The sequence below is a fragment of the Lynx rufus genome, unplaced genomic scaffold (genome assembly GCF_022079265.1).
Source record: "Lynx rufus isolate CCGP_SWC_20201006 ecotype Redwood Valley unplaced genomic scaffold, mLynRuf1.p SCAF_9, whole genome shotgun sequence".
NCBI classification, from domain to species: Eukaryota; Metazoa; Chordata; class Mammalia; order Carnivora; family Felidae; genus Lynx; species Lynx rufus.
In genome coordinates, this window is record NW_025814897.1 from 58,064,279 (window position 1) to 58,078,688 (window position 14,410).

General features: G+C 37.8%; 1 protein-coding gene and 1 long non-coding RNA gene across 3 annotated transcripts in view; one reads left to right on the top strand and one right to left on the bottom strand.

Annotated features, from left to right (window-relative positions):
• Positions 1-14,410, top strand: part of C2CD3 (C2 domain containing 3 centriole elongation regulator) — a 145,157-nt gene that overhangs the window by 98,319 nt on the left and 32,428 nt on the right. For both annotated transcript variants that reach the window (XM_047071267.1, XM_047071268.1), the window contains exons 26-28: positions 914-978; positions 4,943-5,148; positions 6,482-6,615. In XM_047071267.1, the coding sequence (XP_046927223.1) occupies positions 914-978; positions 4,943-5,148; positions 6,482-6,615 (405 nt within the window). The remainder of the gene's footprint in view (positions 1-913; positions 979-4,942; positions 5,149-6,481; positions 6,616-14,410) is intronic.
• LOC124505339 (uncharacterized) overlaps positions 1-14,410 on the bottom strand; it is a 35,185-nt gene that overhangs the window by 2,051 nt on the left and 18,724 nt on the right. Inside the window, exon 4 of the long non-coding RNA XR_006960620.1 lies at positions 587-764. This is a non-coding gene — a long non-coding RNA (uncharacterized LOC124505339). The remainder of the gene's footprint in view (positions 1-586; positions 765-14,410) is intronic.

Sequence of the window (14,410 nt, forward strand, 5' to 3'; positions counted from 1 at the left end):
TTGACACAGTATTTTGACACAGATTTTGACACAGTTCACTTTATCACAACGTCTCTCATTGGTGTTAAACTGGGCTCTCTTCAGTTCCCCAACGGTGTCTAGGGAAGGATAGTAAGTCTCTTGGTTTTCCCTGGATCTCCTGGAACAATGGTACCTGTTTTTGAATTTTCCAAATATTTGTAATTTAAAACTATGTAAGTCACTTCACATAAAATGTATTAGAGATACTCACTGAATTCCACATCAGCTTCTTTACCTTGTATGAAAATTGGGCACTTTCCTATTTTGGTGCTTTGCCTCTGGACAATTTGGCTTTGGAGTCAAGCAAACTAGGCTTTAAGTCCCAGCCCTGCCACTCACCAACTCACATGTGACCATGAACAAAACACTTGACCTCTCTTAGCCCATCTGTATCATCTGTAAAGCAGGGATAATAATGCCATGTCTAGGTTTTTGTGCAGATTACATGTATATGAGACACTAGGCACCATGCGTGGCCCAGGGTAGGCACTCAGTAGATGTTCTTTTCACCTCTTCCTCCCTTCGCACCATTCCCCTTTCCACATCGCATAAAAAGAATCCCTACCTGCTCCAGTAAACTGGCCATTACCTCTTGAGGAACTCCCTTTCCACACCCCCTCTTGTCCTGAGAAACTGAGTCTGAATGTGGCAGATATCATCAGGCAGGGAAGTACTGCATCTGGGAGGCTTGATTTCAAGTCTTGGCAAGTTACTTCTCTCTGAGCTTCTAGCCCTCATTTTAACTGTGAAGATAAAAATATATCCTATAAGATGACTATGAAAATGTTAGGAAAGTGCTTTGCAAACTATAAGATATTCTTCAAATCTAAGTTTCATACTGCAGAAGTTAATTCCTACACAGTTAATTTATGGTGGTTGTTTTTCTTAATAGGCTATCAAAAGAGTTTCTTTTGGACCCACAACAAACTCTGGTCTTCAAAGTTTGGCATAAAGGAGGTATGAACTCTATTCTGTGAATATCTATCTGGTTGGGAAAATTAGCTCACATCCTGTTGACAATTCCAAATCCCTTTCTTTTTTTAACCAACTGAACCCATGGCACTTATGATATAGGGAATACATGTATATGTTAGAGGGAATCTCACAGAATGCCACATTATTCTCCTATGGAAGTTAAGTCCTTTAGAAGCCATATCATTTTATTTGACTGCCTGCTTAGTGCAGAAGTCCAAGTACATTTAATCTTTCCAGTTGTATCTCAACAGTCACAGTGTATAGCCTGCCATACACAAGTGATTTCTCCCCCTTTGTATGATGTTACACCTTCTGTTGACTCTGGCTTATTAACCAAGACCCTAGCATTTTTAAGCAGTACACAAGACTAGAATCTTGTTCTAAGAACCTCCCCAGGATGGAGGTGCTAACATCATGGTCCTTGAACCTCATTTTAGTCAGCTACCATTATTAAGAGGCATAATTCAACAACATTAAGAGCATAGACTCTGAAGCCACACTCTTGGGATTCAAATACCAGTTCTACCCCTTACAAGGTAGTATGCCCTTGGGTGAATGACTTAATTTCTCTATGCTCAGTTTCTTTATTTATAAAATAGTACCTACCTCTGGGGAAGAATTAAATGAGTTCCTGATACTTAGTAAAACCTTCTCAGTTTTTATTGTTCTTATTAGTGAATGGTAGTATGCTGAGAGCTTTCCAAATATCTAAAAGCAGGTAAAAATATAATTAGTTAAATGTTACAAATGTAACAGCTGAAGCCCAAGAAAGTTTAGGGCTTGACTAAGGTCATATGCCTATTAATCGGTGGAGCCAGGATTTGAACCCAGTTCTGACTGGCTGTACAGCCTTCACCTTTTGTACTTCACCATGCTAGTAAGATTGGATGGGAAAAGTGAGCAGATGAGGACATCCAGTTATGTCACAGTTTCTATGCTTAGAAAATTTTGTCTTAACTAAATCCCTCCTATAAATCTAGCTTCTTTAACATTCTTGCTAGGGCCTTTTACACATTTTTTTACACTATTTGCCAGTGGTAAGTTTGAGAGCTAACCCCAGAGCCTAATAAAGACCTGAGAGTAGTCAATGTGTAAAAGAAATGGACTTACCTGTCTCTCCTCCTGTGCTTTGGTTTGGAAATGATGCTGTGAATCTGGTTTCAATGATTTATCCCATGCTCCTGCCTTAGATTCACTTATCATGTCCCCCACCCCTACCTAACCTCATAAATGTAGCAGGAACTGATTATAAATGCATTTTCTCTGAACCAACACAAGGAACTCCTGGTATATTTAACTAGGCTCCACCTCCTCCCTGGCTTTCTATTCTTTTCTTTATCTGAAGTACTCCAGAGATGGTCAAGCAGACTGTGGTTTGCCTCGATTCAGCACTTACTGTAGTGAGAAGAAAAGAGTAAGTTTTGGTCTTATGCAGACCTAGATTCAAATCTTGGCTCTGCTATTTACGAGCTACATGACCTAAGGTAAAACATTTTATGTCTTTGAGCCTTTGTTTCCTTATTAATAAAATAAGGATAATAGTACCTGCCCTACAGGATTTTTATGAGGAATAGAGATAATATTTATAAAGTATTTGGCACATGGGGCACGTGGGTGGCTCAGTCAGTTAAGCATCCGACTCTTGGTTTCGGCTCAGATCATGGTTCGTGGATTCAAACCCCACATGGGACTCTGTGCAGAGAGTGCAGAGCCTGCTTGGGATTCTCTCTCTCTCTCTCTCTCTCCCTCTCTGTCCCTCCCCCACTTGCTCTCTATCCTCCTCTCTCAAAATAAATAAGTTAACATTTAAAAAAGTAAAGTATTTGGCACATAATTGGTGCTTAATACATGGAGCTATTTTTATTACACCTACTATGCTTCAGGTACTGTGCTAGGGCTATTCAGTATAGAGAAGAACAAAATACATTTCCCTATCTTTTGGGACCTCCAGAGAATCCTGTAAAACCCTATTGTAAATGGAGATGGGGAAAATGCCTAGACCCAACGAAGCACACTTATTTAGCTCTGTCTCTCAATGTAGGTAGATGCCTCTCTTCCCTTAACTCCATCCTTTCCACATAGCCTCAGCTATGCAAAAGGTACTCAAACCTGGCCAAGCTGTGTTCAGTCAACATTTGAGTTCCTACTCTGTGCCAGGCACTATGCTAAGTGCTAGGGATTCAAAGATAAAATAAGGCATACATGGTCTCTGTCCTCATGGATAGTATGATTAGGCAAATATATGGTTCTCCGGTAGGGGATATCTAACTCAGACAGGATGTCAGAGAAGGCTTCCTAGAGCACACTTCAGCTGAGAAACGAAGGGGCATGAAATAGTATAGTCAGAGGGAACAGCAAATACAAAAGTCTGGAGTAAAGAACGAGTATGAAGGAAGTTTGAGATCATTAGAACACAAAACTACAAAGAAAGAATGATGGGTTGTCCCACTCAATCTGATAATTAAACTGAGCTCTTCAAAGCTATTGTTTTTCTCAGTGATCACCTTAGCCTGATTTCTTCTCAGGTATGTTTAGATGTAGTGCTTTCATTAGCCAGAACCCTAAAGTTACAATCTATCAAGAACAGGTTATACTTGGATAACCAAACAAAGCAAGATTAGTTTTCATTGCAAAGCTTTAAAAAAATCTTTGGAGTGCAAATTAATGGTTCTAGCCAATATTCTTCACTCCCGTTGGGTAGGAATTACTTGACTCCTACTCTGGGGAACACAACTTCAAACGTTCTAGAGCCTAAGACTTCAACTTGGAAGTTGAAGGGGTCTTAAATCTGGTTAAGGAATTAAAGTAATGTGTTTTCAGTCAAAGCCATACTCAGATTAGCTATTGTAATGCACCTCCTCTCTGTCCCACTCTATGTTGGCCAGGTCATTTGTGTTCTCAGTGGATGTTTAGCAACTTCCTCATGATGTAGGAAGATTTACACCAGGAATGGAGAGTGTAGGGAACATAAAGCAAGTGACATTTGGTCTCAGGTTTCAGGTGGGTCCCAGTCCAAAGAAGAGTAAGCTGTCTAAACAAACATTAGACAGTGTGTGATGAGCTCAGTGTCACCAGCAGTGTGCACAAGAAACTTGGAAACTCATGACCACTCCTCTTAAAAATTTACATTCCTTGATTTATTTAGCAAATTGAAAACTGAAAATTGTGTCCTATGTTTGGTAGAATCAGCCTTTAATATTCATTATAAAGAGTGGAGCCTATACAAAAAAAGAACTTATGGAGTGATGGGGGCCTGTTTGTCCCCAGATACTTTCATGTCAGAAATGAGGAACAAGAAGCAACGAGTCAGAAAACAAGAGTCATTGCATGGTTGCTTGTCTATCCAAGAAAGGGTCTTCATACTCATTACGGGCAGCCCCCTTATAAGCTTGAGCCCAAGCTCTTATTTTGTACTGACTACTGATTTTCTAGGGGGTTGGCTTTCTTTTGTGATTTGTGTCACTTTTGTTTTTAATTAAATATAATACATGTGTATGTTATAGAGAATTTGGAAAATACAGACAAGTATAAATGAGAAAATGTAGATATGTAAATCCCTCATAATTCCAAAGGTGATGGTCTTTCAGATGATTTTTTTCAAGACCCACGTCCTGAGGAAAATTACTGAGACATGATAACGTAGGGAAAAGAACAAGTGTTTCTTATGTTTAAGGGTTGTTTTCCAATTGCCTATATCAAGAGGACAGAACTCAACTCTACTAGCTTTTCCCTGCCATACAAAAAGGGAAATCATAATAGTGAAAGCAGGCTGTGGTTCCCAGTCTCTCTCATCCTTATTATCTGTCTTCTCTTTTGATTTTGGAATCACTAAACTACCCCCCACCACCGCCCAGTCCTCTGTATCAGCTATTCTCTGTGCAACCTCTAATGTCAGTGGCAAGACATGCCCAGTCACACTGCTCAGCTCTTCTCTCTTCCCCCACAGATGAGGAGAGGGTGATTGGCTTTGCCTCAGTGGACCTCTCCCCGCTTCTTTCTGGCTTCCAGTTTGTCTGTGGCTGGTACAACATCACAGACTTCAGTGGAGAGTGCCAGGGGCAGATAAAAGTTGCTGTCTCCCCTCTGGAAAGTTTGATGCACTTCAAAGAAGAAAGACAATCAAGACGTGGAATGGAGACCCCAGGGTCACGGGTACGTATCCTAATTCAAATTCTTAACCAGTAAGGGTTCTACTGAGAAAATCTATAAGAAGATCCTTTACATGTGTTTGGTACTTTCCAGCTTGCAGAACACATTATATATTTGTGTCTCGTGATGATCTCATAACCTTTTTAGGGTGATAAAAATTTCACAGTGGTGTACATAGTGGAATTACATAGTGGTGATGGATTCACAACTTTGAATGTACTGAAAACCACTGAACTGAACACTTTCAAAGGGTGAATTTTACAATACATTAATTATATCTCAATTAAAAAAATTTTTTTAGTTGACACACAATGTTACATTAGTTTCAGGTATACAACATAATGACTTGACAAGTTTATATATCATGCTATGTTCACCACAAGTGCTGCCACCATCTGTCACCATACAATGTTGTTACAATACCATTGACTGTATTCTCTATGTTGTGCCTTTTATTCCCATGACTTATTCATTCTATGACTGGTAGCCTGTATCTCCCACTCCCCTTAACCCATTTTGCCCTCTCCCTCCCCTCTAACAACCATCAGTTTGTTCTCTGTTCCATGTTCTCACAAATGGCCATATCTCAATTTTTAAATAAAATTATTTGCAGCGTGGAGTTTGAAACCATATTGGCTGAAGTTTTCAAAAATTCTATTACATTAAAATCATTAGTCTATCTTAAAAAAAAAACAGAAAGAGGGGAATCAACAATAGCAAATACAAAGAACTCTTTTAGGGAGTTTAACTGTAAAAGAAAGAATTTTCAGACTGTCCCAGATGGAGGAACTCTATCAAAGCAAAGATTGTAGGGTTTTTTTTTTTGTTTTTTTTTTACCTCTTTTATCATGGATGTCTGGCCCAGGGTCTGGCAGAGTGTGCATCGGTAAATATTGAATATGAATGAATGCATGAGAAAGTGACAGAGTTACACAGTTTGTGTATAAGAAGGTCTTTTCTTCACACCTACCCTGATAGTCATGAGACAAGAAATACGACAGCCAGATCAGCCTCACATGTAAAATACAATGATATCCAGCCAGGAGTTCACAAACTAGCTGGGGGAGCAGGAACATAAAAACAGATAAAGTCACTAAAAAGCAATCTGATAGCATAGTGTGTAAAATGGGGATAATAATAGTACCTACCTTATAAGATTATTGTGAAGCTTAAATGAGAAAATGCATGTAAATTGCTTAGTACAGCCTTCAACATTGAAAATGCTCAGTAAATTATATTTATCTACACACAGTAAATTTTACAAATTTATTTATACTGCTTTGTTCCAAAAGAATTTGTGGTGACAAGTGTACCATTTTTCTCATTGATTCTACAGATCCCAATACACAGCCCCTTTTCCTTCCCTGCTTCTGGTATGTATGCTGCATTCCCTGGCTGTGTCGCAAGATGGACCCCAGAACAACCTGCTCACACCTCATCAAGGGGACTTGATTTCTCTTCTCCTACGAGGTGAGTGAATTTTTGATGGGAAGAAATAGAGTCAGAGAGTTGGAAGCATGCTAACTGGCTTGTCATTTCTCTTTCCTTTATTTCTTTTCTTTTCTTTCTTTCTTTCTTAATTTATATAATTTTGAGAGAGAGAAAGTATGAGCAGGGGAGGGGCAGAGAGAGAGAAAATCCCAAGCAGCACTATCAGCACGGAGCCCGACATGGGGCTAGAACCCATGAACTGTGAGATCATGACCTCAGCCAAAGTTAGATGCTTAACTGACTGAGCCACCCAGGCGCCCCTCTCTTTCCTTTATTGGAGGAAGAAACCAGAAATTATCTAGATTAGGCAAATCTACAGAGTCAGAAACTAGAGACAGGGAAAGAGCTTTGTTGATCTTCTGTCACAATCCCTAGGAATTCCAGGATCCAATGAAAACAAATTTTTTATAAGATAGGAACTAGAATATTTACTGCTATCAAAAGGTAGCTTCAGTGGAAAGGATACTTTTCTTTTTTCCTCAGAGGCCTTTAACCTTTATCCCTAAAATCAGTCATCAGCTGTGTGAGGTCTTTCCCTTTCCAAACCTAGGAACCAAATTATTTTATAAAAAGCGACTAGCCCATCCAATTGCTTTGCAAAGCCAACCATGGACGTGCATATGGATATTGGGGCTAGAGCACATTCCATTCTCTTAAAGGACGAGGTCTAGGAATAACATTGCTGCTTTCTACCCCACTCCCTTCCCGGCCTTAGTGGCATTTGTCATCCCCCTGCCTCCAGCAGTCTTTCCTGTGTCTGTCTCCCTACTTCAGGGATAAGACAAGGGATCTTCCCCTAAAATAGCCATTCCTACAGTAGCAGTTATGAGTAGATCCTTTATTCCAGAAAGATACTCTCTAACACCAAAGCCCATTTCAGTGCTGTGTAGCTCTCTCTACCTGCTTACCATATGAAGAGTGCCTCTGCCCTCTATATAAAGGGATCCCATGTGTCTGTCAAATCCTAAATCACAGGCTTAAATAATTTTTCTGTTATCTATTTTATGGGTGTTACTTTGACCATAACCAGTCCATGAGACATGGATAGGATAAGGGTACTGGTATTAGGATAGAATATAGATCAATGATGAGGACACTATTTAGTAATTGTAAAAGCTAAGTCTAGTGGTTTGCTTTTCGTCCACATAAAAACATCCCTGTTCCCATCTCAAAAGGACTATATCAAAATGACATATTCTGATCCAGCCAGCCATCTAAAGCTAACCAAACTGTGGTATATTCATACAAAGAAATACTACTAAGAAATTTTTCAAAAGGCAATACTGATACACAACAAAATGAATCTCAAAATATGTTGAGAAGCTAGTACATTGTATCTGATTCCATTTATATAAAATTCTAGAAAACACATACTAATCTATAGCAACAGAAAGCAAATCAGTAGTTATTTAGGGACAAGAAAGGATGACTAGAGCAAGAAAGAGGGAAGAATTATAAAGGACAGGAGGAAAGTTTTAAGGGTGATGGATATGTTCATAATCTTTATGTTGTAATGGTTTCCTTAGAAGTACACATATGTCAAAACTCAATATTGTGGCATGAAATTATGCTATAATTGAACCAAATAACCAGTTTTGATACTTCTCCAATAAAGGGTTGTTATTTGGTCAATAGTTTTTCAGTCATGATAAAAAATTATACCCCAAAAAATTACCTCATATTGTATACTTTAAATATGTGACATTCATTATATACCAGTTATACCTTAGTAAAGCAGTTTTCAAACATTTCCACTTCAGAACCCTTTATACTCTTAAAAATTAGTGATAACCTCAAAGAGGTTTATTTAGGTAAACTATATCTATCCATCTTTACCATATTAGAAATTTCAACCAACATTTTTATTTTTTTTAGTTTATTTATTTATTTTGAGAGAGAGACAGCACGAGTAGGGGAGTGCAGAGAGAAAGGGAGAGAGAGAATCCCAACATGGCGCTAGAACCCACAAAGCCATGAGATCATGACCTGAGCCAAAACCAAGAGTCGGATGCCTAACCAACTGAGCTACCCAGGTGCCCACAACCAACATTTTTTATTCTAATATACAAAATCAGTTGTTTATATGAGGCACCTGGGTGGCTCAGTCGGTTGAGCATCTGACTTCAGCTTAGGTCATGATCTCGTGGTTCATGAGTTCAAGCTCCACGTTGAGTTGGAGCCTGCTTTGGATTCTGTGTCTCCCTCTCTCTCTGTCCCTCCCCGCTCTCACTCTGTCTCTCTGTCTCTGTCTCTCAAAAAAATAAATAAATAAATAACCATTAAAAAAATAATTTAAAAAAATCAGTTGTATATCTGTACATCAGCAATGAATAACCCAAAATGAAACTGAGAAAACAATTCCATTTACAATAGCATCAAAAAGAATAAAATACTTAAAAATAAACTTAACAAAAAAAGTGCGGGGGAACCTGGGTGGTTCAGTCAGTTAAGTGTCCGACTTCAGCTCAGGTCATGATTTCATGGTTTGTGGGTTCAAGCCCCATGTCGGGCTCTGTGCTGACAGCTCAGAGCCTGGAGCCTGCTTTGGATTCTGTGTCTCCCTCCCTTTCTGCCCCTCCCCGGCTCACTCTCTCTCTCTCTCTCTCTCTCTCTCTCTCAAAAATAAATAAAGATTTAAAAAAAATTTTTTAAAGTGCAAAACTTACTCTCTGAAAACTACAAAACATTACTGAAAGAAATTAAAGAAGGTCTAAATAAATGGAAGGATATCCCATGTTCACAGATTAGAAGACTTAATATTGTTAAGATGGCAGTATTCCCCAAACTGATCTATAGATTCAACACACTCCCTATCATAATCCCTTTTGGATTTTTCGTAGAAATGGGCAAGCTAGTCCTAAAATGCATATGGAAGCTCAAGGGACACAGAGTAGGCAAAACAGTCTTGAAAAAGAACGAATTCCTAATTTCAAAGCTTAACACAAAGTTACTGTAAACAGTACAGTGTGCTACTGGTATAAGGATAGAAATCTAAATCAGTAGAATATATTGGCAGTCCAGAATAAACCCATGTGCCAAAGATGCCAAGATGTCAAAGATGCCAAGATAGTTTAATGAGGAAAGAATAGTCTTCAGAAAATGATACTATATATCCACATGCAAAGGATTGAAGTTGGACCCCTTCTTCACACTGTATGTAAAAATTAACTCCAAAAGGATCATATATCTAAATGTAAGAGCTAAAACTATAAAACTCTTAGAAGAAAACATAGGAGGAAATCTTCATGACCTTAGATTAGGCAATGATTCACCAAAAGCAGAAGCAACAAAAGAAAAAGTACACTGGATTCATCAAAATTAGAAACTTTCATGCTATAAATGATACCATCAAGAAAATGAAAGGGCCACCAACAGCATGGGAGAAAATAATTGTAAAACATAGATATGATAAGTGACTTACTTGTACCAGAATATGTAAAGAATTCCTACAACTCAATAATAAATGGCAAGTAACCCAAGTAAAAATGGACAAATGGTCTGAATTGACATATGTCCAAAGAACATATACAAAGGGTCAATAAACACATGAAAAGATGGTTAACATCATTAGCCATCAGGAAAATGTAATTGAACCATAATGAGATACCACTTCATACCCACTGCAATGACTGTAATCAAAAAGACAAATATTACAAATGTTGGAGGGGATGTGGAGAAATTGGAACCCTCATACATGGTAGGTGGGATTTTAAAATGGTGCAGCTGCTTTGGAAAACGGTCTGGCACTTCCTTTTAAAAGGTTAAACATAGAGTAACTGTATGATCCAGTAATTCCACTTCCAAGTATATACCCAAGAGAATAAATCATATGTTCATACAAAAACCTGTACGTGTTTGTAGTAGTAGCATTATTCCTAGTAACTAAAAAATACAAACAAAATGTCCATCATCTGATGAGTAGATGAATAAAATGTGATATCTTTATATAATGGAAAATTATTCAGCCATGAGAAGGAATGAATTACTGATACATGCTACAGCATGGGTGAAGCTTAAAAACATGCTAAATGTGGGGCACCTGGGTGGCTCAGTCAGTTGAGTGTCTGACTTCTTTGGCTCAGGTCACGATCTCGTGGTTTGTGAGTTTGAGCCCCACATCAGGCTCTGTGCTGACAGCTCAGAGCCTGGAGCCTGCTTCGGATTCTGTCTCCCTCTCTTTCTGCCTCTCCCCCAACTGCACTCTGTCTGGCTCTCTCTCTCTCTGTATTTCTCAAAAATAAATAAACATTAAAAAATAATAATTAAAAAAATGCTAAATGTATGAAGCTAGTCACAAAAGACTGTATGTTGTTATGATTCCATTTACATGAATTTCCAGATTAGGCAAATCTACAGAATCAGAAAGTAGATTAGCAATTGCCTAGAGCCGGGAGGTTTGGGTGAGGGTTTGGGGCAGAAGGGGAAGTGTGGAGTGATTGCTGATGTATAGGTATAGAATTTTTTGGGGGGTGATGAAAGTATCCTAAAATTGTGGCAATGTTTACACAACTCTGTGAATATACTAAAAACAATTGAATTGTAGACTTTGGGTAAATTGTATGGGATGTGAATGCTATCTCATTGAAGCTGTTACTTAAAGAGAAGACTGTTATTGCCGAAGTCAAGTTTTTGAATACCATGCTGAGAAATTTGAAATTTGTTTTATAGATTAAAAACAGAGAAACCGAAGCTAGAAAGAAACAATGGTGATTAAATAGTTTAGTACACAAATGCTTAGAACAGTGCTTGTCACATAATAAGGACTCCATAAATAGTGTTGTTCTTACTGTTACCAGACCTGTGTTTTAAAAAAAAATCACTCAGGCTGTAATGTGGACAATTTATTAAAGGAGAATGGGTAACACTTAAGTCAGTGGAAATAAACAGAAAATCAACAAGGAAACAGTGGCTTTCAGTGACACACTGGGCTAGATAGATTTAACAGATATATTCAGAACATTCCATCATAAAACAGCAGAATACACATTCTTTTTTTTTCTTTTTTTTCCATGTTACATGTTTTATTTTATTTTATTTTATTATTTAACGTTTATTTATTTTTGAGATAGAGACAGAGCATGAACAGGGGAGGGTCAGAGAGAGAGGGAGACACAGAATCTGAAACAGGCTCTAGGCTCTGAGGTGTTAGCACAGAGCCCGATGCGGGGCTCGAACTCACAGACTGAGATCATGACCTGAGTCGAAGTCGGACGCTTAACCGACTGAGCCACCCAGGCGCCCCTTACATGTTTTATTTTAAAAAGTAAAAGAAAAAAATGTAGAACCTTGAAAAAAGGGAAACTACTAGGAAAAGATTTGTTCATATAAAATATTGTAAAATGTCATTTATTTAAAATACTCCATTTTTTTCAAATTGTTATTTAAATTCTAGTTAGTTAACATATAGTGTAATATTGGTTTCAGGAGTAGAATTTAGTGATTCATCACTTACATGTAACACCCAGTGCTCATCATAACAAGTGCCCTCCATAATACCCATCACCCATTTAGCCCATCCCCCACCCACCTCCTTCCATCAACCCTCAGTTTGTCCTCTACAGTTAAGAGTCTCTTATGGTTTGTTTCCCTCTCTTTTTTTCTCCCCCTCCTGTATGTTCACCTCTTGTGTTTCCTCAATTTCACATATGAGGGAAATCATATAGTATTTGTGTTTGACTTATTTTGCTTAGCATAATACACCATAGCTCCATCTGTGGTCGTTGCAAATGACAAGATTTCATTCTTTTTGATGGCTGAGTAATAGTCATTGTGTAAATATACCACATCTTCTTTATCCATTCATCAGTAAATAGACATTTAGCCTCTCTTTCCATAGTTTGGCTTTTGTTGATAATGCTGCTATAAACATCAGGGTGCATGTACCCCTTTAAATCTGTATTTTTGTATCCTCTGGAAAATAACTAGTAGTGCAATTGCTCCTTTTTTGAGGAGCCTCCATACTGATCTACTCTGGAATACACATTCTTATCAAGTGAACATGGAACATTCCCCAGATAGATCATATATTAGGCCACAAAACAAGTCTCCACAAATTTAAAGAGATCAAAGTCATAACATATATTTTTTCCAACCACAACATTATGAAACTAGAAGTCAACCACAAGAAAAAATCTAGAAAGAGTGAAAATACATGGAAATAACGCTACTGAAAAATGAATGAGTCAACCAAGAAATCAAAGAAGAAATAAAAAATTACACAGAAAGAAATGAAATTAAAACACAAATGGTCCAAAATCTTTGGGATGCAGCAAAATCAGTTCTAAGAGGGAAATTTATAGTAACACGGGTCTACCTCAAAAAGGAAGAAAAATCTCAAACAACCTAATCTTACACCCACAAGAGCTAGAAAAAGAACAACAACAAACAAACAAAAAACCAAAACCAGGAGAAGGAAGGAAATAATAAAGACTAGAGCAAAAATAAATGATATAGAAACTAAAAAAACAGTAGAACAGATGAATGAAACCAAGAGCCGGTTCTTTGAAAAAATCAACAAAATTAATAAACTTCTAACCAGATTCATCAAAAAAAGAGAAAGGAAGGATTCAAATAAACAATATCACAAATGAAAGAGGAGAAATAACCAACACCACAGAAATAAAAATAATTGTAAGAAAATATTATGAAAAATTATATTCCAACAAATTGGACAACCTGGAAGAAATGGATGAATTCCTAGAAACATGTCACCTATCAAAACTGAATCAAGATGGGGGCGCCTGGGTGGCGCAGTCGGTTAAGCGTCCGACTTCAGCCAGGTCACGATCTCGCGGTCCGGGAGTTCGAGCCCCGCGTCGGGCTCTGGGCTGATGGCTCAGAGCCTGGAGCCTGTTTCCGATTCTGTGTCTCCCTCTCTCTCTGCCCCTCCCCCGTTCATGCTCTGTTTCTCTCTGTCTCAAAAATAAATAAACGTTGAAAAAAATTAAAAAAAAAAAAAAACTGAATCAAGATGAAACAAAATTTGAACAGACCAATTACCAACAAGGAAATTGAATAGATAATCGGCAATCTCCCAGCAAACAAAAGTCCAGGCAGGACCAGACAGTTTCACAGGTGAATTCTACTAAACATTTAAAAAAGCTATTCTTCTCAAATTATTCCAAAGAATAGAAGAGGAAGGAAAACTTCCAAATTCATGTTATGAGACCAGTATTACCCTGATACCAAAACCAGATAAAGACACTACAAAAAAAGAGATACAAAAATTCTTAATATTTAGAAACAGAATCCAACAATACATTAAAAAAAGCATTTACCATGATCAACTGGGATTTATTCCCAGAATACAAGGGTGGTTCAATAATTGCAAATCAATCAACATGATACACCGCATCAGTAAGAGAATGGATAAAAATCATATAGTCATTTCAATAGATGCAGAAAAAGCATTTGACAAAATACAACATCCATTCATGATAAAAGCCCTCAACAGAGTGGGTTTACAAGGAACATAGTTCAACATAATAAAGGCCTCATATGGAAAACCCATAGCTAACATACTCAAAGCAAGGAAAAACTGAGAGCTGTCTCCCTCAGATCAGGAACAAGACAGGATGTCCACTCTCACCATTTTTATTCGATATAGAACTGGAAGTCCTAGCCACAGCAGTCAGAAATAAAGAAAAAGAAATGAAAAGCATCCAAATTGGTAAGGAAGAAGTAAAACTTTCACTATTTGCAGATGACATGATAAAAAAATAAAAACCTAAAGAGTCCACCAAAAAACTACTAGAACTGATAAAGGAATACAATA